This window comes from Lissotriton vulgaris, chromosome 10, assembly GCF_964263255.1.
Source record: "Lissotriton vulgaris chromosome 10, aLisVul1.2, whole genome shotgun sequence".
Taxonomy (NCBI): Eukaryota; Metazoa; Chordata; class Amphibia; order Caudata; family Salamandridae; genus Lissotriton; species Lissotriton vulgaris.
The window spans coordinates 452,337,832-452,362,453 of NC_141698.1; the positions used below are offsets into that span (position 1 = coordinate 452,337,832).

Genomic DNA, 24,622 nt, shown 5'->3' on the forward strand with positions numbered 1-24,622 from the left:
GCCCGTGTTGGTGTTGCTTGTTCCAATGAAGTAATTGGTCGCTAGCTTTATATATCACTTGTGGCACTTGTTTGTTTCCTTTTTAAATAACTTGATTGCTATAAAGTCGGAGTAAATAAATACTCTCCATGTACTACTTTGAAGGAATCCTGAAATAATTCATTTATATATAGTTTCTTTAGATGAATGCTTGTTGGTAATCAATAGACCCTGACCATTTTACACATACCTACCTTTACTGACCCAGGTCAAGGAGTTCTTAGGGTATACCCCATTGTAAACTCATTACTCTATGTGCAAGAGCTGTCTTGCGAGGGTGTTTTCTTTTAAAGTATATTGGCATTAACGCATGAGACCTATATTGAGGGTATTACCATGTTTGAGTCGGAAACCCTCTCTTACAGTGAAGAACATATCAGAGGCCTTATAGGGGACGAAACTGGGACCGCTTTCCTTTCAACCAACACCACTTCAGTCGATTTCTCACTCAATGAGAAAATTAACAAGCTCGAACGCCTGGAGAAAAAATTAGTACGTACTAAACTGCATGGTCATCTCCTAACTGGCTACCTTAGAGCGAATGTAATACCGACAGGTTTACAGGTCCGCAACGAACCAGCGATTTTTGTGGACAACCCCAAATTTAAGGAGGGATTCAGCTTTGTGGCGAACAATTGTTCTCGCCACTGGATGGTCCTTGGAGTAGAAACTGCTCGAGACCAGGTGGAACAATTGACCAAAGAGATAACCGACCTTAAGGCTGAGATCACTAGCCATTCAGCCTTCGCCAGTGCCAAGTCAACTCTTGAACGTTTGGACAAAACTCTCAAAGACTTTGATGTAGAATCACAGAACAAAAAACTTGAGAAACTGGCAAAAGACATACAATATTATAACAAGAAGAGGACGTATCCATACCTGGCGGAGGATTATTTCAAACAGGACAACCAGGGCCGTTTCTTCAATAGAGGGAGAGGTGGTTACAGGGGTGGCCAACGAGGAGGTAGAAGATACACAAACTTCTCCGACTCTTCCTATAGTGGAAGCAGCGACAACGAGGGAGCAGGAAGTAGCAGCAACTATCAAAACCAAGAACAATGGTACCAACCACCCCAAGATCCCCAGAGCAGACAACAGCAGCCTTTTTCAGAGGACAGCAATTGGAGACCCCCCCGTGGCAGGGGTGGGGGTTGGAACAAACGACCCACCAGGGGCCAGAACCCACAGAGCTGGGAAGATCCGAGACAACAGGGATACGGCAACAAGCAGGTACGCTTCCAACAGGACAATCACGGCGAGATCAATACCAGGAGGAAAACTTACCGCTGGTAGGAGAAGAAGGCCCAATCATGAATCTATCAAACCAAACGCTAACAAAGGATGAAATCCAGATTCTTGGCAAAGGCCTTTCTTTTGTGCCTACATCCCATGTGAATGTGTTTAACATCAAGACGGAGCTTACCAAATTCTTCCGCAAGATTCGCCTAAAGAGTTTTTTCCAACACAAGACCCCAGGTTTGACGAGAGCATTCACAAATCTGCGACCCCCTTCCACCTTCACTCCCCAGACTGCTATGACCAACCACCGTATACTGACTTATGAAAGTTTAGTGTTGAAAGATGTACTGAAGTTATGCAATACTAAACGGTATGTCAGATACAACATTACGAAGAACGAACGCACTGCCCTGGACACCCTACAGAAAAATAAGGGCCTAGTCATCAAACCAGCGGACAAGGGCGGAGCAATAGTCATTATGGACATAAATGACTATAAACAAGAGACCTATTCTCATTCCTCAAGCACCGGCCTTAACAACTATACGGAGAGCCTTAGAAACCAGACCACAGCCAGTGGGAGTACCAACGGAATTTTTGGTGGATCTACTTGAGATCGCAATGACAAGGAATTTTTTCATATTCCAGAACAAGTTTTTCATACAACAGAAAGGTGTGGCGATGGGGGCAGCCTTTGCCCCGGACTTAGCAATACTGTATATGAATGACTTTGAGCAACATCATATTCTCACACCCAACAATCCCTTTACTAATAACATATCAGAATACCATAGGTACATCGATGATATCTTGATGATTTGGACGGGACAGAAACAAGAACTTGAGTCCTTCATCCAATGGCTCAACACTTGCTCAGAAGATATCAAATTCACCATGAGTAGTAGCAATGAATCCATTGACTTTCTGGACATTAGCATTAGAGAGCAAGAAGGACTATTGTACACTACTTTGTATAGAAAACCTAGTGAGAGGAACACTCTACTTAGATACACTAGCCACCATAATCGAGCTTTACGAGATAATCTACCCTTTGGGCAGTTTCTACGTATTCGGAGAAACTGCACCATGAAAGACGATTATTTTGCTGAGTCTGATGAACTCATCAGTAGACTGTTGGAAAGAGGCTACCCTAAAAGATTGGTCAAAAGAGCACGTAAGAGAGCATGGTTCAGCGATAGGGAACATCTGCTGACACCAAGGAATCGACAACTACCGGAAGACAGAATGGTTTGCGTCACCACATTTTGCAGCCAGAGCAATGACATCCGTAGAATAATTAACAAGCACTGGAACATTATAGCAGATGTAATTGAAACACCAAACCCCCCTATGCATGCCTTTAAAAAGGCCAAAAGCTTAAGAGACCTTGTGGTCCGCTCTATGCTAGACACCCCACCTACACCAACGATACAGACAATGTGGAATTTACCCAACATAATTGGTAATTACAAATGCAGTACATGTAAAGCTTGTGCACTGTGTATAGAAACAAAAGCTATTACACACAACAACATTACCATCGATCTGAAAACACACACGAACTGTAACAGCAACGAAGTAATCTATGCGATCTTCTGCCCATGCGGGCTGATTTACATAGGCCAAACTAGACAGAAGGTTAAAAATAGAATTCTGCAACATTGCAGCAGGATCAGATGCCAGACACTGGGAGCACCTTTAGTTGACCATTTTCTTGAAAACACACACACACCAGAATCCTTAAAATGGGTGGTCATTGAAAAAATAACACTGGGACCTAGGGGTGGCGACCTAGACTCCGTCCTTAACACAAGAGAATGCAAATGGATGCAAAGATTTGACTCTGTACATAATGGATTGAATGAAATGGATGCAACTTTTTCCCAGATGGCTATGATCAGCTGTGACTGAAATCTCTTTCAGAATACTCTGCACAAGCTGTTTACTAATGTGTACTCGTGTTGTCAATGTTAGTCCAATTTATCCATGATTTGGCATGTCAGGTGTACTATGATTTTATTAGGAATAACAACCCTTAATGTGTTTTGCAAAATATTTCTGCAACATTATGACGAATCATTTGTGAACTGTTTATGATTATATGCACTGTTTACCACTGCATTTACATGCCAAGAACCACTGGCTCAATATGGTTCTACATGTCTTAAAAAACACAGAAGGCTATCACACAATGTGCATATTGAAAATGGTTGAATTTCAAGCATTATCACATTTGTTCGCTGTTAAACACGAGAAACCTTTTTTCAGCGTAAATGTAATTATATATTTATATGTCATGTCTGCATATATTGTTCACTTATAACCGTAGAGATGTGTATGTTGAAATTTTCCATATGTCTAGAATCTACTAAATCTTAGAATACACTTTAGACATACTCCCCTAACAAGACGTAGCTACTGCCACCCGATTGGCTGTCTCTGACGAGCCCTCGGTTAGTATCCAGCGCCTGCACCTCGCGGCTGTTTCACTAGCGGCTGGGCAGCGCTGCAGAGTAGACGTGCCTTGACGAAGCATAGGAGGTAAGCGTTCTTGATCGTGGGACAACCAAATTCGGTGCCCAGCCAAAACTCTGAGATGCGGCTTTGCGTTAGCGTCTAAAGATCTGAAAACGGATTTGCTTAAAAATCCCGATTGGCACGGTTCCATTTTTAAACGAGTGTCAGTTTCATCAAGAATTCATGACAAGAATAGACCCGGCTTTATTAAAAGCCCATTTTTGACCTTAGACACAGCTCTTGCTTTTGCTTGCTTAAACGAGTGTCAGTTTCTTCAAGAACCCATGACAAGAATAGACCCGGCTCTATTAAAAGCCCATTTTTGACCTTAGACATAGCTTTTACTTTTGCTTGCTTAAACGAGTGTCAGTTTCTACAAGAACTCATGACAAGAATAGACCCGGCTTTATTAAAAGCCCATTTTTGACCTTAGACACAGCTTTTGCTTGTCGAACAGTACCATATTGTGATGTAACAGTTCCTCTCTTCCTTTCTAAAGTGGCGCGTAATTTGCACTCTTTTGATGATTCAGTGTAACAATCTGACCCGTTCCTACAACAATTTCAACTCCTCCTTTTAAATCTTCAGAAATAACACGTCTGAAGAATCACATACGGATGAAAATGGACAGACTGGAAAGTCCCGGATGTCCTAGTAAGTTCCCCTTTGGTCGCCTGTCAAACACACTATGGATAGGGTTACAGTAGTGACCCGGCATTGATATACATACCCCTTTTTGTAATACACTTCCAGGTCAATTATAATCGCAGAGGAACCAAGGATGGTCCAACTCTAACAGGCCACTTGACGGCCCAACATCAAGTAAGAAGTCCATGTTTACACTTAAGCAACAGTAGTACATCATTACCCCGAACGCGAGTTTTGATACATTGCTCTTTACATTTATATAACTTTCAGGCGCTCCTGTAGTTCTCCAAGTCCTGAAGAAGACCCCAGAATGAGGCTTCAATCAACCCTTAATCCAGGGGTCGAAACGTAGACCGGATTATATTTTACCCTCTTAACATAGGAAGCAACCCGTGGATACATTCAGATCCTATGTTAAAGAATTTATTGGAACTAATGAACAACAATTAGTCTGTAAAGGTTGCATTAAATTTCACTGTGATTGAATACAGTCACAACACCCTTTACCCAGTCCTCACCTCTACCCAACCACACCCATCCTACCTAAACTGTCTCCTTCTCTGATCACCTTTTGAGCGCATACAAAATGTTAATTGCATTGATAATATATGTCAATTGAATCCACAAGATAATGTTGATACCAAAGCTATGGAGATTCATGCCCGTGTTGGTGTTGCTTGTTCCAATGAAGTAATTGGTCGCTAGCTTTATATATCACTTGTGGCACTTGTTTGTTTCCTTTTTAAATAACTTGATTGCTATAAAGTCGGAGTAAATAAATACTCTCCATGTACTACTTTGAAGGAATCCTGAAATAATTCATTTATATATAGTTTCTTTAGATGAATGCTTGTTGGTAATCAATAGACCCTGACCATTTTACACATACCTACCTTTACTGACCCAGGTCAAGGAGTTCTTAGGGTATACCCCATTGTAAACTCATTATACTTTTCGGAAGGGACAAAAGGTAGCGAAAAAAATTATTTTCAATAATCTGGAGCATCGTCACATCATGATATCCCCATATCCCTGCCCCATACAGGGCGATGCTTCTACATTTGGCCACATATATGTTAAGCATTATACCAGGCTGTTTTCTGCCCAATTTACTGGCAAAATGCTTTATCGCCGCAACTGAGCGTTTAAATGCTAGCGCTCTGTTTTTTACCTCGGGGCCCCATCCCCCTGTTGCCTCGATTGTGACCCCTAAATATGGAAATGTTTTTGTGGCTTGCAGTAGGGTGCCTGCCGCCTTAAGTTGTTTACATCTGGCTCCTCCTTTGCCAGAAGCCATCACATAGGACTTTTTTGCATTCAGGTTGAGGCCCCTCTCTTCCATGTATGTTATATATCTATGCAATACTTTTTGCGCGCCGACCTTTGTTCTTGCCATCAACACAGCGTCATCCGCATACAAAAGGGAGCTGATCTGCGTATTCCCGGCCTTAGGAGAGTCAATGTTGCTGGCACCCAATTCCCTCTCCAAGCTGTTAGTGTAAAGAGAGAAAAGGAATGGGGCCAGCACACACCCTTGCCTCACCCCCTTCTGTATGCGGAAAGACCCTGTGCATTCTCCTCCCAGCCCATACCTTACTCTGGCAGAGGCATTCGAATATAATTGTCTTAGGAAGAGGACTATCGAAGAATCCACTTTCATCTCTTCTAATGTCAACCACAGTTTATCATGTATAACACAATCAAACGCCGACGAAAGGTCGACGAAGATTGCGTAGAAACACCCCTCTTTTGCACTGGTATATTTCCCCTGCAAAAGAACAAAGTTTAGCACTTGTTCCACAGTACCCATCCCTAGTCGGAAACTATATTGTACTGGGGTCAAGATATTTTGATCTTCAGCCCAGTCCTGGAGCCTAGTCAGGATTACTCTTCGTGCAATTTTTACTATTGAGTCCAGTAGTGATATTGGTCTATAATTTGATGGGCTTTCCCTATCCCCCTTTTTGTATATAGGGATAATCAGTGATTCTGCCCAGGTTTTAATGAAACCAATATCACAACATGCCCCCATTACACGTAAACATACAGGTGCCCAGAGATCTATGTTCATTTTGTAAAGATCACTTGGGATCCCATCTGGGCCCGGGGCTTTATTGTTTTGAGAAGATTTAATCGCAACCTTGATCTCCTCTAATTCGAACTCTAGTGGGATCGGGTGATGCTTACTTGGTAATTGTGGCTCGGTTAGCGTGTCACAATACAATTTAGAGAAAAACTCTACCCATGCATTTTCATCGATAGCTATATCTATTTTAGCTGTCGCCTTGTTATTAATAAATGGTGAGTTAACTACCTGCCAAAATAGCTTAGGGTCTCTACTTTCCGCTGCCTCCAATAAATCTTGCCAAGCCTTCTCCTTGATTGCTCACTCATGCAGTGGCACAGGCAGAGTGGGTCACATACAACAGCAAGGTCCGTAACTGTCCGGTACAAACCCACTCGCAAACAGCGTGACTCACAAGCGCAGTAGTGTATACCCTCACACTGTTACATGCTTAAAGTAGCACACTGTATACGATGCAGTGACACATAGACAAATACTTTGAAGCACACACACTTAGACAGACACGAGCACACCTGATTCCTGATGTGGACATAGCAATCTCTGCGTTCTGTAGTCTGAGCGGCATTTGACACACACAACCACCCGCCTTTAGCTCATACACACAGTACGTGCAAGCGCTGGCCTCCCTCCTATATCTGCCTTAATGCGCTCTTGTTCTGCCAATTACTCTCCAAGGGTGGGGGCGGTCGCACTTGTGATCCCCCCCTCTGCCCCGCCTGCCTGGAGGCTCGGGCACATTACACACGGATCAGCAGAGGTCCCCAGCCCTCCAGCTGCCTAATAACAGAGCTGCCTGCAGGCCGGCAGGGAACAAATGGGACCTGCCCCGCCGAGCTCGGCACCAACAGCCCCCTTAATCAGCAAGTCGCTCTTTAGTGGTCAGAAATATTGCATGCCCCACCTGTGTAAACTATACACCCCTGTTTTCAAGTGGAGGCTGGAGGGCATCTTACTCATCCTAGAGACTAATTACTACTCTGATCTCTAGCGGTGAGCCACCAGTGTACTCCGCTCTCTCTGGTTAACCATTCATTCTTTCGCTACCCACTGGCGAAGCTTGAGACAGGAGCCCCTCAACCTTTAAAGGTGCCCCTATTAAGCCCAAGGAATATCCATAAGATATGGGAGAGACGGGGTGGTGCCGGGGCTCATTACATTTTTATAGAGGGAGGCGTCGTTTTATTTTACACCACTGGCTTGGGGGCTACCTGGCGTATCCCACGCTTGTTCTGGAGCTGCTGGTGCCCTGTCTGAGAAGTACCACATAAGCCACAATTGTTCACCCGTGCATAAAAGGAGACACCTCACGAATTCAAGGGTGCAATGAACACGTCATACAGTTCCCCGCGCTTTACTTCATCTGAGTGTTCCTCTGTGTGAGGGTAAGCAGGCGAAAGGGGCAGGATATGTGCTAGTTAGGGAATGTTGTATATGAAGGAGTGCGAGTAAGTTGCCGTCTCCTAGTTTGTCAACTGTTGCATCAGTCAGTTTGCTGGATCTCACTACCTAAGATGGGATAAGGCTGCCCCTTTCGCTTGTTCCTTTCTCCACAGAGGGATGGCTAGATTCAGAACTGGGGTCTATTGAACTCTATCCTTCCTCCGAAGAAGGTAGGGGAGGGAACTCTTACAGTGCTTTAGTGCTCAACTTTGGGAGCGTTTTCCAGCAGAGCTATATAGATTTCCAGCCATGCCTACTTGCTTGCTGCAGCGCCATGTAATCATTCTGCTGACTGTCATTCATGTTCCCCTCATTGCATTAGCAAGGAGGGTAAGGTGTGTGTTTGGAAGGTGTGGATAGGAGTGAGGTAGTATCTTCTCGTAGCCATGGTAACTGTCTGCTTTCCCTTGGTAGGTATCAGAAAGAGCTGCCCGCCTCTGTGCTCTCAAGGACGGACAAACACCTGACGCATGATGAGCTGGTGAAACTAATGGAGTGGAAATTGACTGTGAGTATTTTAGGTTCTCCAGAGCAGCTCCCTGTTTTAATAAATAATTGTAATTTCTGTTATTTTCGTGTTTTGTTTTCTGGACAGTAGTAGATGCAATGTGCATTGATTTACCACATAGAGTGCCCATTGCGCAGACCCTTCCCTTCCTTTTCTGCTCAAATGACTGTCAGATTTGTAGGTAAATCTGGAGATTGAATAGGACGGGCTGGTGCTGAAATGAGTAGACAAATGGCGCGCCTCAGACCCACACTAACCCGGAATTTTTGATGCAGCCATTTAAAAAACCTACAATAGAAAAACTCAACTGGAATGTAAAGTAGCTAGAAAATGTCTCCAAGGACCGAAGTTTTAGTTGAACATGGATATATGGCACCTGCAATGTATCCCTATGGCAAAGTAGTGAGATGGATTCTGAAAGAAAATACTGCCTGGAAGGATAGTAAAATATGACACACACTCCACCTTGGTCACATGAATTCAACAGTGGGATGTGGTGTTTCAAAATATGGTTCATGGGCTACATTGATGAACCTTGTACATCCTAACGCCAGCTCGAAAGAAGACTAAAATGTGCGATGGTGGCAAATTGCCTTATCTCTCTGTGCCTCATATTGTAAATGTGTGTAATTAATTTCTTTCAATCGCTGCATCCTGGTTGGCCTATCCGTTAACTTCACTTCCTTCTTATGCCTCAGATTCATGTCTTGACTTTATTTTTTCGTCACTTTCTTCCTACATATTGGTTTCTTTTCTATTTGCCCCTCTTACTGACCATTCTATTTTTGTTTTTCATGTTTCTGTTCCTTCTCTTCTTTAATGCGTTTCATTTCTTAGTTAAGGCTTCCACTGTTATGTGCACTCTACACTTGCTTATCTCCCTTCCAGAGAATCTTTAAACTCTGTTGATTCTTATTAAGCCACCTCTGTTTTCTTCCGAGCCTTACAGCGTGCGTTGGTTCTGTTTTATCGTGTACCTCCATTCACTTCTTATCAGCCACCCCTGCTTTTGTTTCGCACTGTTCTTATCCATTTTGAAAGACTTTAGAAGTAGTCTTGTACCCCTTCTGAACTCGAATGTCTTCTCTTCATTCTTCCTTTGACTCTGCTACAAAAGCAATGTTGCCAAGACCTCATTACTGAGTTCTCCTATCATTATTGTTGTCTTTTTTTTTCGAGATTCTGCACTTGATCAGAGTTCTCCTGTCATTATTGTTGTTTTTTTTCTAAATTCGGCATTTGATCCGCATCTTCTCTGGTCTTATCACCTGCTTCTCCTTGCTTCCTTTGTGCTGAAGAGTTTGCAGTGATTTCCAGCTTGAAAATGAATACACTTTGGACTATGTTTTCAGTGTTTTTCTATTGCCCTACGTTTCCTTGTCACTCTCAACCTTTGCTCCTGTTTCAGAGTTTATCTGCAAAGCTTTGGCGATTGTCTCACTGACAGTCAAAGTCTGGATACAGCATCGGTGTTGATCTCATTTCATTCTCCTTTTAGATGTCAAGTATTTCTCTACTTTGTAGTTGGTATTACACCCTAAGGGTTCCTTCCTGCCGTTTGTCCTAGAAGAAAAATACTTTCTGTAAGAAAGGCTATTCCACCGATTTTGCTGTGGGTCATTCACAGTTCTTTACAGTTTGTTTCTGTTCTAATCAATTTAAACAAGCAATCCTCCATCCATTATTAAAAACCATCTCTTGCACCGATTGATCTAGCCAACCTTCGTCTGATCTCCAGCCTTACCTTTCTCCTGAAATTATTCATCAGAGTAGTAACTGCACACTTTCAGAACTTTGTGGTGGCTACTTATCTTCTCTATGCTTCACAAGCCGAGTTTCACCCTTGTTTGGGTACCAAAGTGGCAGTTTAGTTTGGCTTTCTATGATTTTCTGGTGGATGTCAGGGTCTTGAGATCATTATATCTTTCTTCTGCATTTGAAATTGTGTGCTCTGAACACTTGTCCAATATGCTGGTATATTTTTGAGCAGAAGGTTTTTCATACAGATTCTCATATTCAAGTGTATATATGAAATAAACTTTCTAGGTATAAAGGGACAATTCAGTGAGTGTTGGTCTCTGAATTATTTTGGGGACAGTAATCAAAACATAGTGTATGGCATAGAATTTTAGATCATATTAAAAAAAAGTATTTAAAAACATGTAAATATTAAGGGTGGGTGCAAAATCCGCTCCGCTCGCGGATTTTGCGGATTTTTCAGCAAATCCGCTCGCGTTTTTTTTTTTGCAGCATCTTCGTGGATAATGCAGGCAGGATTCATTCTGGCATGATGCTCCTGTAACAAAAATTAAACCTCAACAGGAAGCACTTCCAGAATGATATAAATAAAGCAGGTGCCCGAGTTGAAGCTCAAATTCAGTCACGCATTTTAATCAGCCCAAACAAGTGAGCACGGTTGAGGCTAGGCAGGTGTGCTTCCTCCCCATATCTCTACCGCCTACAATTAGATGTAATCCTTGATGGAGGTCTTTGCATCCACAAGTTTTTCTAGCACAATCCCCGTGTACTTCCTGTGACCAGGAGACTGCTTCCTTCTCATCTCTGCTCTGATTGGTCTCTGACCATTAAAGAGGCATGTGAACTCGCATGGAAGCCCCGCCCGTTTGGCCCCGCCACACACACTAGGGTATGCAACGTCTTCAAGCCCTTTCCTCACAATTATGAACAGCTCACTCGAGGGACCTCGGCGCCCAAACAACTAGTGAGCACGGTCGAGGCTAGGCAGTGGTGCTTCTTCCCCATATCTCTACCGCCTACAATTAGATGTAAACCTTGATGAAGGTCTTTGCATCCATGAGTTTCTCTAGCACAATCCCAGTGTACTTCCTGAAACCAGGAGGCTGCATCCTTCTCATCTCTGCTCTGATCGGTCTCTGACCCTTAAAGAGGCATGTGAACTTGCATGGAAGCCCCGCCCGTTTGGCCCCGCCACACACACACTAGGGTATGCAACGTATTCGCGCTCTTTCCTCACAATGATGGATAGCTCACTCGAGGGACCTCGGCACCTTTCGGCACGGTGGCAAAGTTACAGACACACGTGTGACAAATGGCAAAAAAATCTGCGAGTTCGCGGGAAAATCCGCAAACTCACTGATTTTTTTGCCATTTCGCGCAAATTCGCGGACCCCGAATCCATAAAATTCGCCCATACTTAGTAAATATACAAATCATGACTTAACGTTGCCCTAAGTACTGTAGAAGTCTCTCCTCAACAGGACTGCGGGCTCACCCTACATCAATCTTGGACCCTTCCTCCAATGTTGCTAAGATCAAAAGTCAAATGGCCTCACTGCCTGAGATATAAATCTACAACCAGTACTTATTATTGCCGCAGGCAGCGGTGGCAACCAGTCTCGACACACCAGAACGTATCTCCTAGATATTACATCATTTTATATAAGGGTTAAACAATCCCATTAACAGAAGGGAATGTAAGAATAGTAGGAAAGCGCAATATCAATATTACCCAAAATGTATTTCATATTATCCATAGTTACATTATTTTCTAAATCTACAAATGGTTCGATTTGCACCCAAGATAAGTTGCAAAAACCCCACCAAACTCTCCCCATTTAAAAAGACCTTAACACACAGCAATATCACAAATGTAAAAGATTCAAAATTGAGCCACAGAGGTGAAAATAGGAGGGAGGAGCTAGAGAGCAACAACGATTGTATGCAGAAAAAGTGCATCAATGTTTCTAGATTTGCCAGCACCACTATCAAATATTTCGGTAATTGCCCTACACGGTTCCCATACGTCAACGTTTCGGTTTTACACTTCTAACTTTACAAGAACATCTTCAGGGCCAGGTGTGGGTTATATGTTTAAGGGTACTGTAAACAAAAAAATACGATATCACATTAATATTCTTTGTCTCTTGATATCTAAGTATCCTCCAATTTGCTTTAGTATACTTAGCGTTAACAAATATGAGTCCTTTCAATAAGACTAACCTTCTCAAAATATGTTTAGTACCAATCTTGTACAAATTCAAATCGATGTAATCAAAACATTTTTGAAGAATGCTTCAGTCTTACTATTGAGAAATATTTAATTAATCATAAAAATACATTTATACCCCACCTAACATACATCTTAAGGTTGCCTCCACTTATCATTTCTTTACATCAAAGAGCAAATCGTATTTTTGTTATATCTCTGAGGATGTATATAAGGAACCAATAAGAATTACATTTACATTTATTTTCCAAAATACTATGTTTGAGGCATGTGTGCTGTAGATACACATGCTTTGCATACTTCTGCCATCTAGTGTTGTGTCCGGATGTTTGCAAGTTGTTTTTCTTCGAAGAAGTCTTTCACGAGGTAAGGTGACTCCTTCTTTCGGTGATAGTGCATATGAGCATCAACTCCATTGTTAGATTGTTTATTTCCACCATTGGGTTTGGTCGTGTATTGTTGCGCTCTGGTTCGAAACCATTCTTCGGGTTTCCCTCAACGCTCAATCCTCTCTACCCTCGACGGTATTGCTTCTGTACGCTTTCACATTTCTCTGCGTATTGTTTCGACAGCAGAATCGACTTTCTGATCAAAAAGATTTGTGGACAGCCTTTGGGCCGAACCGCGCTGAGTCAGCTCTCCGTTGATGGATTGGACTCCATTTAAATTCTGTCCTCGGTGCCACGTGAAGTATCCACGCACCAACTCACATGAAGTGTGCAACTTGTGCTTGTCTCACGAGCACAAAGAAGAAACCTGCGACGCTTGCAGATCATTCCAATGAAAAAAAACTCTTTGCAATCGTCGGGCTCGACGTCAAGAGATGCAGTGTCATAGCATCGAAGATCCGCCGAACATCTTTGGCCAAGATTCCCAGCAAGAAGACATCGATGCATCAGCGGCAGAGGAGGAGGAAGCCTTCTCCGAACAAGACTCTGAATCGGAGCTCGAAATAGACCTCGAAGTCGAAGAACTGCCGCAGGGACAAGGTGACGTGAGTACAGAAGACCCCTTTCCACCACAAAGTTCGGCCCCACCTCTACCTCCTGGCCAAGATCGGCACAGTGACCACGTTTCCAACACCCCGCCTCCAGGCCAGTCTCCGAAACCGCCAATTAAGACTTCCAGCTCGGTAAGGAGTCATCAAAAGTCCTCTTCGGAACCGAAGCCCTCCAGTTCCAAACCCAAGTCTGGCTCGGAGCCGAAATCCTTCGTGTCGAAAACAAACACCCTTCAGAGCCGAAACTTTTCGCGCCGAAAGGGCAGCTTCCTCCGTCATCAAGACGCCAGCACCGAAAACTTCAACGCCAAAACAGAAAGAGACCCCTTCGGATCCGAAAGTGGTCATTCTTGCATTAACACCAGATCCTAAGAAAAAGAAGCTGTATATTCACCCCGAGACCGGCCATATTCACACAGTCGCCTCAAAAACGCAAGCTTCAGGATGAGGACACTTCTTACAAAATCCCTTTAAAGAAAAAATCTCTGGCTACAAGTCCTTTTAATCTACCATCTCCACCACCACCACCTCCTCCTTCTCCACCTGAGAATCCCTTGCAAATTACAATTCAGGATTCCCCACAATCTCACCATGGGGATGATGATGACGATACTGATGATGGGGGGGATAGATCTCCTAATGGATCCATGGACAGATTATACAATTGATCCCCTGGGTGATAATGATTCTGATCTTTACCCGGCCAAAGCATCTCCTCCTGACGACAATGAATCCCATCAAGAACTCATTGCCAGGGCTGGACAATATCATGGGGTGGCACTGAACAAAGAATCACTGGCACTGGAGAGAGATTTTTTGTTTGAAACTTTAGCATCCACACACAGGTCATCACAAAGACTTCCCATTCTTAAATGCATGATGCGTCACACTGATGAGATTTTTAAAGACCCAGTCAGAGCATGCATCTTAACTCCTAGAGTAGGTAAAAAATATAAGCCTTCCCTACATACCCTATGTTTGTCAAAAACCAGTTACCATTAGGTTCCCTAGTAGTGTCAAATGCTCGTAAGCGGGCAAATTCTCAGATATTACTAGATGCTCCTTCACCAGATAAAGAGTCCAAGTTAATTGACGCTTCTGTCAAGCGCTTAGCTGCTTAAGCTGCGAATCAACGGCTCATTGCGAATATACAGGGTCTTTTAGCCAGATACGTCCGGGCTCACTGGGATGAGTTCGAGTAATTGATTTAATATCTCCCAGATGAGCGTAAAGTTAAGGCACAGCATTTAGTAAATGAAGGGAAACGCATTTCTAAATCCTCTATACGATGTACTCTAGATGGTGCAGACACAGCAGCTAGAGAGATTAATACCAGCATCCTGGTCAGGAGACACGCTTGGTTAAGGATTTCAGGGTTAAAGCCAGAGGTCCAACAATCAATCCTTAACACACCTTTTGATAAAGAACATCTGTTTGGTTCTAACGTAGATCAAGCATTCGAGAAAATGAAAAAGGACACTGAGGTGGCCAAATCTATGGGAGCGCTCCAGGCCCCATCCAACAGAGGCTGCTTTTGTCGCTCCTTTTACAGAGGAGGGTCTAAAACACCGTCCCCAGATCAAAATACCTCAACTTACAAAGGTAACAGCTAGTCCTCTCCCTCCAGAGGAATTTTTCGAGGAGGTTATAGAGGCCACAACTTCAATGGTAGAAGTAAGGGCAACACACCTCGAAACTCCCCTTTCCCCATCAAACAGTGACGCTTCCCCCTGATTACACCACACCTGTAGGGGGGAAGACTTAAACAATGTCTCCCCATTTAGCGGTCTATAACAACAGACAAATGGGTGATTGGAATTATCCAACATGGTTCTTGCCTGGAGCTTACCAGCAATACCTCAAATATTCCACCTCGGTCTCACAAGTTGTGTCCAGACACATACACTTGCTAGAACAAGAGGTCAAGTTGCTCTTACTAAAAGGGGCTATGGAGCCAGTTTCAATACAGTACCATGGCTCAGGGGATTACTCTCTGTATTTTCTCATTCTGAAAAAGGACGGTTCCCTAAGACCTATTTTGGATCTCAGAGAATTAAACCGTTATATACTGTCAGAACACTTTCACATTGGGATGCTTCAACAGGTACTTCCACTTTTACAAAGAACCGATTTTATGTCTAATCTAGATTTAAAAGAAGCATATTTTCATGTTCCAATTCACCGGGCTCATCTCAAATACCTCAGATTTGGGATAGCAGGCAAGCATTGTGGAGAGGATGTAGCCTTACCATTAGAGTGGTCGACTTCGAAGCTGGGAAACCGGATTCGTGTCTCGGCACCAATGCTCAACATCCTGTGATTCTGGGCAAATCACTTAATCGCCCGTGCCTAGCAAAAAAAAAGGAATGTGTCCATCTGTAACAAAACTGGTGCTCATGTAAAGTGCTCTGATACCCGTTTTCTCGGGTCTAGTTCATGCTATATAAAACTAAAAAAATATGTATATATTACCAGTTCAAGGTGCTGCCCTTCAGAGTGACTACAGCGCCCAGAGTTTCTACCGAATGTCTGGCGGTAGTCGCAGCTTATCTCAGAAGACAGCAGATTCATGTCTTCCCCATCTTGCTGGAGTGGAGTGGAGTGGTGTGGCTCACTGGTTAGAGGCGGCAGACCCGAGAGCAGAGGACGGCCCAGGACCAGGGTTCAATTCCCGACGCGGCAGGGTCGTGGACCAGGGTCAGCGGACTCGATAATTCTCATCTCGGTGCCTACTCTAACCAGGGATCACACTCGGTAACTCTGGGCATTAGCTTGCCTCATCTCCACAACGGCCCCCCACATACGCCGGGGATGCCTGGTTTCACCTTGGAGATACTCCGGAGGGACCATCTCACAGGGACAGCCAGGACGGGTTCCCCAGCGGTCTACTGCACAGAGATACTCCTTCGGGAGTCGATTCTAGCGCATTACAAACCCACAATTAATTAATCTTGACAACTGGCTTATTAAAGTCTGCACTCACCAGAACCGCCTACAGCACACACATCACAATAAATCTATTTAATCAACTGGGCTTCACCATCAATGCACAGAATTCTGGCCTGCATCCGTCCCAGATGCAGTCTTATCTAGGAGCCAGTCTAGACACAGTCAACGCTCTAGCCTCTTCCAGTATAGCCAGAATACACAATATTCAAGCTATTATTCTACAATTTCAACCCAACCAAGCTATACCGGCCAGGGTGTTCATGCAACTGCTAGGAATGATGGCATCTTGCATTGCAATTGTACTCCATGCAAGGCTTCACATGCGCCCACTACAAGAGTGCTTAGGACATCAGTGGAATCAATCACAGGGTCTATTAACCGATCTAGTGTTAGTAGACGGCTGTACCCATCACTCTCTGCAGTGGTGGAACCCAAAAAACTTATCAGCAGGCTGGCCTTTCATCAACCCTATTCCACAGATCGTGCTCACAGTAGACGCATCTCTAGCAGGTTGGGGAGCTCATCTCAAAGATTACACAAACAAGGCCTATGGAGCAACAAGCACAAGACTCTCTAAATCAACTAGCTGGAGCTTTTAGCAGTTTTTCTAGCACTTAAAGCTTTTCAAACTCTCAAACTCACCTCATAGCCAAGACTGTCCTAGTCTGAACGGACAACATGACAGCAATGTATTATGTAAAGAAGCATGGGGAGACACACTGTCAACACTCGCTCAAGCCATTTGGAATTGGGCAATCCTTCACAAGATCTATCTTCTGGCAGATCATCTCCCATGAGAAAACAATCAAGTTTCCGATCTCCTCAACAAAACGAGGCAGCAAATTCACGAGTGGGAACTTCATCCCCAGGTTCTCCTTCCATACTTTCAACAATTGAGATTTCCGCAAATAGACCTGTTTGGACAGCTGAAAACGCAAAATGCCCAAACTTCGGCTCCAGGTTTCCACACCCGCTCTCAAAGGGCAATGCCCTATGGATGAACTGGTCAGGAATATTTGCCTCCTCTTTTCTGCCTCTACCGCTCATTCCGTGTGTGGTTCGGAAACTCAGGCAAACATCCCTCACACTAATTCTAGTAGCTCCCACATGGTCCTGTCAACCATGGTACACCACCCTGTTGCAGCTGGCAGCATCAAAAGCTGCACCTCACCTCCAGTCTCCTCACACAAAACCATGGAGAAATCAGACATCCAAATCCCAAAGTCAGAGTTTGGTTATTTAAATGTACCGCCAGACTGTATGAATATCTGAAAACGGGCAAGAAGGCCTCCCACCAGAGCTTGCTATGCAGCAAAATGGAAAAGATTTGTTGTATACTCCAATAACAACAACATCAATCCTTTAGATGTGTAACAGAGCCCAGGTCAGCAGAGGGGAGTGTATCCGGAGAGAATGGTGGGTCTTTAACACGAGTGCGCCTCCCTCTTTACACCCTCAGAACGAGTGGTCATCGGACGGAGAAGAATTGTGGCACCGTTACAGAGAGGAAGAAATCGAGGATGGCCCCTTTAAGTTTTCCAGCATGAACTACAGGTTCACGCCCCCAGATGACGCAGGTATCCCTGGATTGGAGAAAAAGCCGGAAGAAGCAGCATCGGCGTGTGATGTCATCGAGGAGCGTTTTGTTTGCCTCGGAGAGCCTGTGAGACAACGAGGATAAGGAGAAGGACTGTTTTGAGACCCCGCAGAGCCGAAGACGGAGGTTCCGGTGCCTGGAGGCCGACGTTTCCATGCTTCGCTCAGCCACACTCAACAAGGAGGAGTGTGGCTCTCGCAGGTGCGTAGGCATGTTTCGGGTTGGTTGGGGAGGCGGGGAGAGGCTGTGACCGAGACCTCCGAGTGAAGCCAGAGGGCGCTTGTAAATTAGTTGTACATATCCTGTTCACTGGATTTACCCCTCCCCACACTATCCTCACATTCCCTCACAGACACCACCCTGTGATTGAGTGTAACCTAGTTGTAAATACACTCGCGCACTGGTGCTTTATTCCCCCCCCCCCCCGCACTACCCAGGTCCTTACAGTGGGAATAAGAAAGTCAGAACCAAAACCCTGACCCCGGTGTTTCTTTTCTTTTTCGCATGTCCCACGGAGGAGAGCCTTCCCATCTTCCCCGGAGAACTAAAGGCATACCAGAAGAATCAGCCAACACGGATCCCGCTTCATTGGCCCGGGAAAGACTGACCCTAAGAAAGAAAAAGACCCTTGGAAAAATATAACCATATATCCCCGGGCCTAGTCTCCGTGCCCTTCCTTCTACCCCTCCACAACTGGTGTCAGAAGTAGGATTTTCCCCTTCTACCCCTTCCCCAGAGATGGAGCAGCTTATTCAGCATTTGATTGAAGGGCAGGAGAAACTGGAGTGGGCCATTGAGCGACAAATTTCCTCCGCTCAAGCCGACCGAGAGGTGTTCAAGAGTACCATGGATGCGCAGATAGAAGGTCTCCAAACTGCCTTAAAAGATCCAAGAAGTACGCCGCTGATTGAAAGAAGAGCCCCAGTACCCCACCCTTCCGGGTATCATTGCAGAAATATATAAGTGGCGATGATTGTGAGTGTTGGTCTCTGAATTATTTTGGGGACAGTAATTAAAACATAGTGTATGGCATAGAATTTTAGATCATATTAAAAAAAAAGTATTTAAAAACATGTAAATATTAAGGGTGGGTGCAAAATCCGCTCCGCTCGCGGATTTTGCGGATTTTTCAGCAAATCCGCTCGCGTTTTTTTTTTTTAAGCATCTTCGTGGATAATGCAGGCAGGATTCATTCTGGCATGATGCTCCTGTAACAAAAATTAAACCTCAACAGGAAGCACTTCCAGAATGATATAAATAAAGCAGGTGCCCGAGTTGAAGCTCAAATTCAGTCACGCATTTTAATCAGCCCAAACAAGTGAGCACGGTTGAGGCTAGGCAGGTGTGCTTCCTCCCCATATCTCTACCGCCTACAATTAGATGTAATCCTTGATGGAGGTCTTTGCATCCACAAGTTTTTCTAGCACAATCCCCGTGTACTTCCTGTGACCAGGAGACTGCTTCCTTCTCATCTCTGCTCTGATTGGTCTCTGACCATTAAAGAGGCATGTGAACTCGCATGGAAGCCCCGCCCGTTTGGCCCCGCCACACACACTAGGGTATGCAACGTCTTCAAGCCCTTTCCTCACAATTATGAACAGCTCACTCGAGGGACCTCGGCGCCCAAACAACTAGTGAGCACGGTCGAGGCTAGGCAGTTGTGCTTCTTCCCCATATCTCTACCGCCTACAATTAGATGTAAACCTTGATGAAGGTCTTTGCATCCATGAGTTTCTCTAGCACAATCCCAGTGTACTTCCTGAAACCAGGAGGCTGCATCCTTCTCAACTCTGCTCTGATCGGTCTCTGACCCTTAAAGAGGCATGTGAACTCGCATGGAAGCCCCGCCCGTTTGGCCCCGCCACACACACACACTAGGGTATGCAACGTATTCGCGCTCTTTCCTCACAATGATGGATAGCTCACTCGAGGGACCTCGGCACCTTTCGGCACGGTGGCAAAGTTACAGACACACGTGTGACAAATGGCAAAAAAATCTGCGAGTTCGCTGGAAAATCCGCAAACTCACTGATTTTTTTGCCATTTCGCGCAAATTCGCGGACCCCGAATCCATAAAATTCGCCCATACTTAGTAAATATACAAATCATGACTTAACGTTGCCCTAAGTACTGTAGAAGTCTCTCCTCAACAGGACTGCGGGCTCACCCTACATCAATCTTGGACCCTTCCTCCAATGTTGCTAAGATCAAAAGTCAAATGGCCTCACTGCCTGAGATATAAATCTACAACCAGTACTTATTATTGCCGCAGGCAGCGGTGGCAACCAGTCTCGACACACCAGAACGTATCTCCTAGATATTACATCATTTTATATAAGGGTTAAACAATCCTATTAACAGAAGGGAATGTAAGAATAGTAGGAAAGCGCAATATCAATATTACCCAAAATGTATTTCATATTATCCATAGTTACATTATTTTCTAAATCTACAAATGGTTCTATTTGCACCCAAGAGAAGTTGCAAAAACCCCACCAAACTCTCCCCGTTTAAAAAGACCTTAACACACAGCAATATCACAAATGTAAAAGATTCAAAATTGAGCCACAGAGGTGAAAATAGGAGGGAGGAGCTAGAGAGCAACAACGATTGTATGCAGAAAAAGTGCATCAATGTTCCTAGATTTGCCAGCACCACTATCAAATATTTCGGTAATTGCCCTACACGGTTCCCATACGTCAACGTTTCGGTTTTACACTTCTAACTTTACAAGAACATCTTCAGGGCCAGGTGTGGGTTATATGTTTAAGGGTACTGTAAACGAAAAAATACGATATCACATTAATATTCTTTGTCTCTTGATATCTAAGTATCCTCCAATTTGCTTTAGTATACTTAGCGTTAACAAATATGGGTCCTTTCAATAAGACTAACCTTCTCAAAATATGTTTAGTACCAATCTTGTACAAATTCAAATCGATGTAATCAAAACATTTTTGAAGAATGCTTCAGTCTTACTATTGAGAAATATTTAATTAATCATAAAAATACATTTATACCCCACCTAACATACATCTTAAGGTTGCCTCCACTTATCATTTCTTTACATCAAAGAGCAAATCGTATTTTTGTTATATCTCTGAGGATGTATATAAGGAACCAATAAGAATTACATTTACATTTATTTTCCAAAATACTATGTTTGAGGCATGTGTGCTGTAGATACACATGCTTTGCATACTCCTGCCATCTAGTGTTGTGTCCGGATGTTTGCAAGTTGTTTTTCTTCGAAGAAGTCTTTCACGAGGTAAGGTGACTCCTTCTTTCGGTGATAGTGCATATGAGCATCAACTCCATTGTTAGATTGTTTATTTCCACCATTGGGTTTGGTCGTGTATTGTTGCGCTCTGGTTCGAAACCATTCTTCGGGTTTCCCTCAACGCTCAATCCTCTCTACCCTCGACGGTATTGCTTCTGTACGCTTTCACATTTCTCTGCGTATTGTTTCGACAGCAGAATCGACTTTCGGATCAAAAAGATTTGTGGACAGCCTTTGGGTCGAACCGCGCTGAGTCAGCTCTCCGTTGATGGATTGGACTCCATTTAAATTCTGTCCTCGGTGCCACGTGAAGTATCCACGCACCAACTCACATGAAGTGTGCAACTTGTGCTTGTCTCACGAGCACAAAGAAGAAACCTGCGACGCTTGCAGATCATGCCAATGAAAGAAAACTCTTTGCAATCGTCGGGCTCGACGTCAAGAGATGCAGTGTCATAGCATCGAAGATACGCCGAACATCTTTGGCCAAGATTCCCAGCAAGAAGACATCGATGCATCTGCGGCAGAGGAGGAGGAAGCCTTCTCCGAACAAGACTCTGAATCGGAGCTCGAAATAGACCTCGAAGTCGAAGAACTGCCGCAGGGACAAGGTGACGTGAGTACAGAAGACCCCTTTCCACCACAAAGTTCGGCCCCACCTCTACCTCCTGGCCAAGATCGGCACAGTGACCACGTTTCCAACACCCCGCCTCCAGGCCAGTCTCCGAAACAGCCAATTAAGACTTCCAGCTCGGTATGGAGTCATCAAAAGTCCTCTTCGGAACCGAAGCCCTCCAGTTCCAAACCCAAGTCTGGCTCGGAGCCGAAATCCTTCGTGTCGAAAACAAACACCCTTCAGAGCCGAAACTTTTCGCGCCGAAAGGGCAGCTTCCTCCGTCATCAAGACGCCAGCACCGAAAACTTCAACGCCAAAACAGAAAGAGACCCCTTCGGATCCGAAAGTGGTCATTCTTGCATTAACACCAGATCCTAAGAAAAAGAAGCTGTATATTCACCCCGAGACCGGCCATATTCACACAGTCGCCTCAAAAACGCAAGCTTCAGGATGAGGACACTTCTTACAAAATCCCTTTAAAGAAAAAATCTCTGGCTACAAGTCCTTTTAATCTACCATCTCCACCAACACCACCACCTCCTCCTTCTCCACCTGTGAATCCCTTGCAAATTACAATTCAGAATTCCCCACAATCTCACCATGGGGATGATGATGACGATGCTGATGATGGGGGGGATAGATCTCCTAATGGATCCATGGGCAGATTATACAATTGATCCCCTGGGTGATAATGATTCTGATCTTTACCCGGCCAAAGCATCTCCTCCTGACGACAATGAATCCCATCAAGAACTCATTGCCAGGGCTGGACAATATCATGGGGTGGCACTGAACAAAGAATCACTGGCACTGGAGAGAGATTTTTTGTTTGAAACTTTAGCATCCAAACACATGTCATCACAAAGACTTCCCATTCTTAAATGCATGATGCGTCACACTGATGAGATTTTTAAAGACCCAGTCAGAGCATGCATCTTAACTCCTAGAGTAGGTAAAAAATATAAGCCTTCCCTACATACCCTATATTTGTCAAAAACCAGTTACCATTAGGTTCCCTAGTAGTGTCAAATGCTCGTAAGCGGGCAAATTCTCAGATATTACTAGATGCTCCTTCACCAGATAAAGAGTCCAAGTTAATTGACGCTTCTGTCAAGCGCTTAGCTGCTTAAGCTGCGAATCAACGGCTCATTGCGAATATACAGGGTCTTTTAGCCAGATACGTCCGGGCTCACTGGGATGAGTTCGAGTAATTGATTTAATATCTCCCAGATGAGCGTAAAGTTAAGGCACAGCATTTAGTAAATGAAGGGAAACGCATTTCTAAATCCTCTATACGATGTACTCTAGATGGTGCAGACACAGCAGCTAGAGAGATTAATACCAGCATCCTGGTCAGGAGACACGCTTGGTTAAGGATGTCAGGGTTAAAGCCAGAGGTCCAACAATCAATCCTTAACACACCTTTTGATAAAGAACATCTGTTTGGTTCTAACGTAGATCAAGCATTCGAGAAAATGAAAAAGGACACTGAGGTGGCCAAATCTATGGGAGCGCTCCAGGCCCCATCCAACAGAGGCTGCTTTTGTCGCTCCTTTTACAGAGGAGGGTCTAAAACACCGTCCCCAGATCAAAATACCTCAACTTACAAAGGTAACAGCTAGTCCTCTCCCTCCAGAGGAATTTTTCGAGGAGGTTATAGAGGCCACAACTTCAATGGTAGAAGTAAGGGCAACACACCTCGAAACTCCCCTTTCCCCATCAAACAGTGACGCTTCCCCCTGATTACACCACACCTGTAGGGGGGAAGACTTAAACAATGTCTCCCCATTTAGCGGTCTATAACAACAGACAAATAGGTGATTGGAATTATCCAACATGGTTCTTGCCTGGAGCTTACCAGCAATACCTCAAATATTCCACCTCGGTCTCACAAGTTGTGTCCAGACACATACACTTGCTAGAGCAAGAGGTCAAGTTGCTCTTACTAAAAGGGGCTATGGAGCCAGTTTCAATACAGTACCATGGCTCAGGGGATTACTCTCTGTATTTTCTCATTCTGAAAAAGGACGGTTCCCTAAGACCTATTTTGGATCTCAGAGAATTAAACCGTTATATACTGTCAGAACACTTTCACATGGGGATGCTTCAACAGGTACTTCCACTTTTACAAAGAACCGATTTTATGTCTAATCTAGATTTAAAAGAAGTATATTTTCATGTTCCAATTCACCGGGCTCATCTCAAATACCTCAGATTTGGGATAGCAGGCAAGCATTGTGGAGAGGATGTAGCCTTACCATTAGAGTGGTCGACTTCGAAGCTGGGGAACCGGATTCGTGTCTCGGCACCAATGCTCAACATCCTGTGATTCTGGGCAAATCACTTAATCGCCCGTGCCTAGCAAAAAAAAAGGAATGTGTCCATCTGTAACAAAACTGGTGCTCATGTAAAGTGCTCTGATACCCGTTTTCTCGGGTCTAGTTCATGCTATATAAAACTAAAAAAATATGTATATATTACCAGTTCAAGGTGCTGCCCTTCAGAGTGACTACAGCGCCCAGAGTTTCTACCGAATGTCTGGCGGTAGTCGCAGCTTATCTCAGAAGACAGCAGATTCATGTCTTCCCCATCTTGCTGGAGTGGAGTGGAGTGGTGTGGCTCACTGGTTAGAGGCGGCAGACCCGAGAGCAGAGGACGGCCCAGGACCAGGGTTCAATTCCCGACGCGGCAGGGTCGTGGACCAGGGTCAGCGGA

At 44.3% G+C, this 24,622-nt stretch overlaps 1 protein-coding gene across 4 annotated transcripts in view; it reads left to right on the top strand.

Annotated features, from left to right (window-relative positions):
- Positions 1 to 24,622, top strand: part of LOC147685394 (uncharacterized) — a 374,955-nt gene that overhangs the window by 142,389 nt on the left and 207,944 nt on the right. For all 4 annotated transcript variants that reach the window (XM_086941307.1, XM_086941308.1, XM_086941310.1 and 1 more), the window contains exon 3: positions 8,384 to 8,477. In XM_086941307.1, coding sequence (XP_086797433.1) covers positions 8,384 to 8,477 — 94 coding nt within the window. The remainder of the gene's footprint in view (positions 1 to 8,383; positions 8,478 to 24,622) is intronic.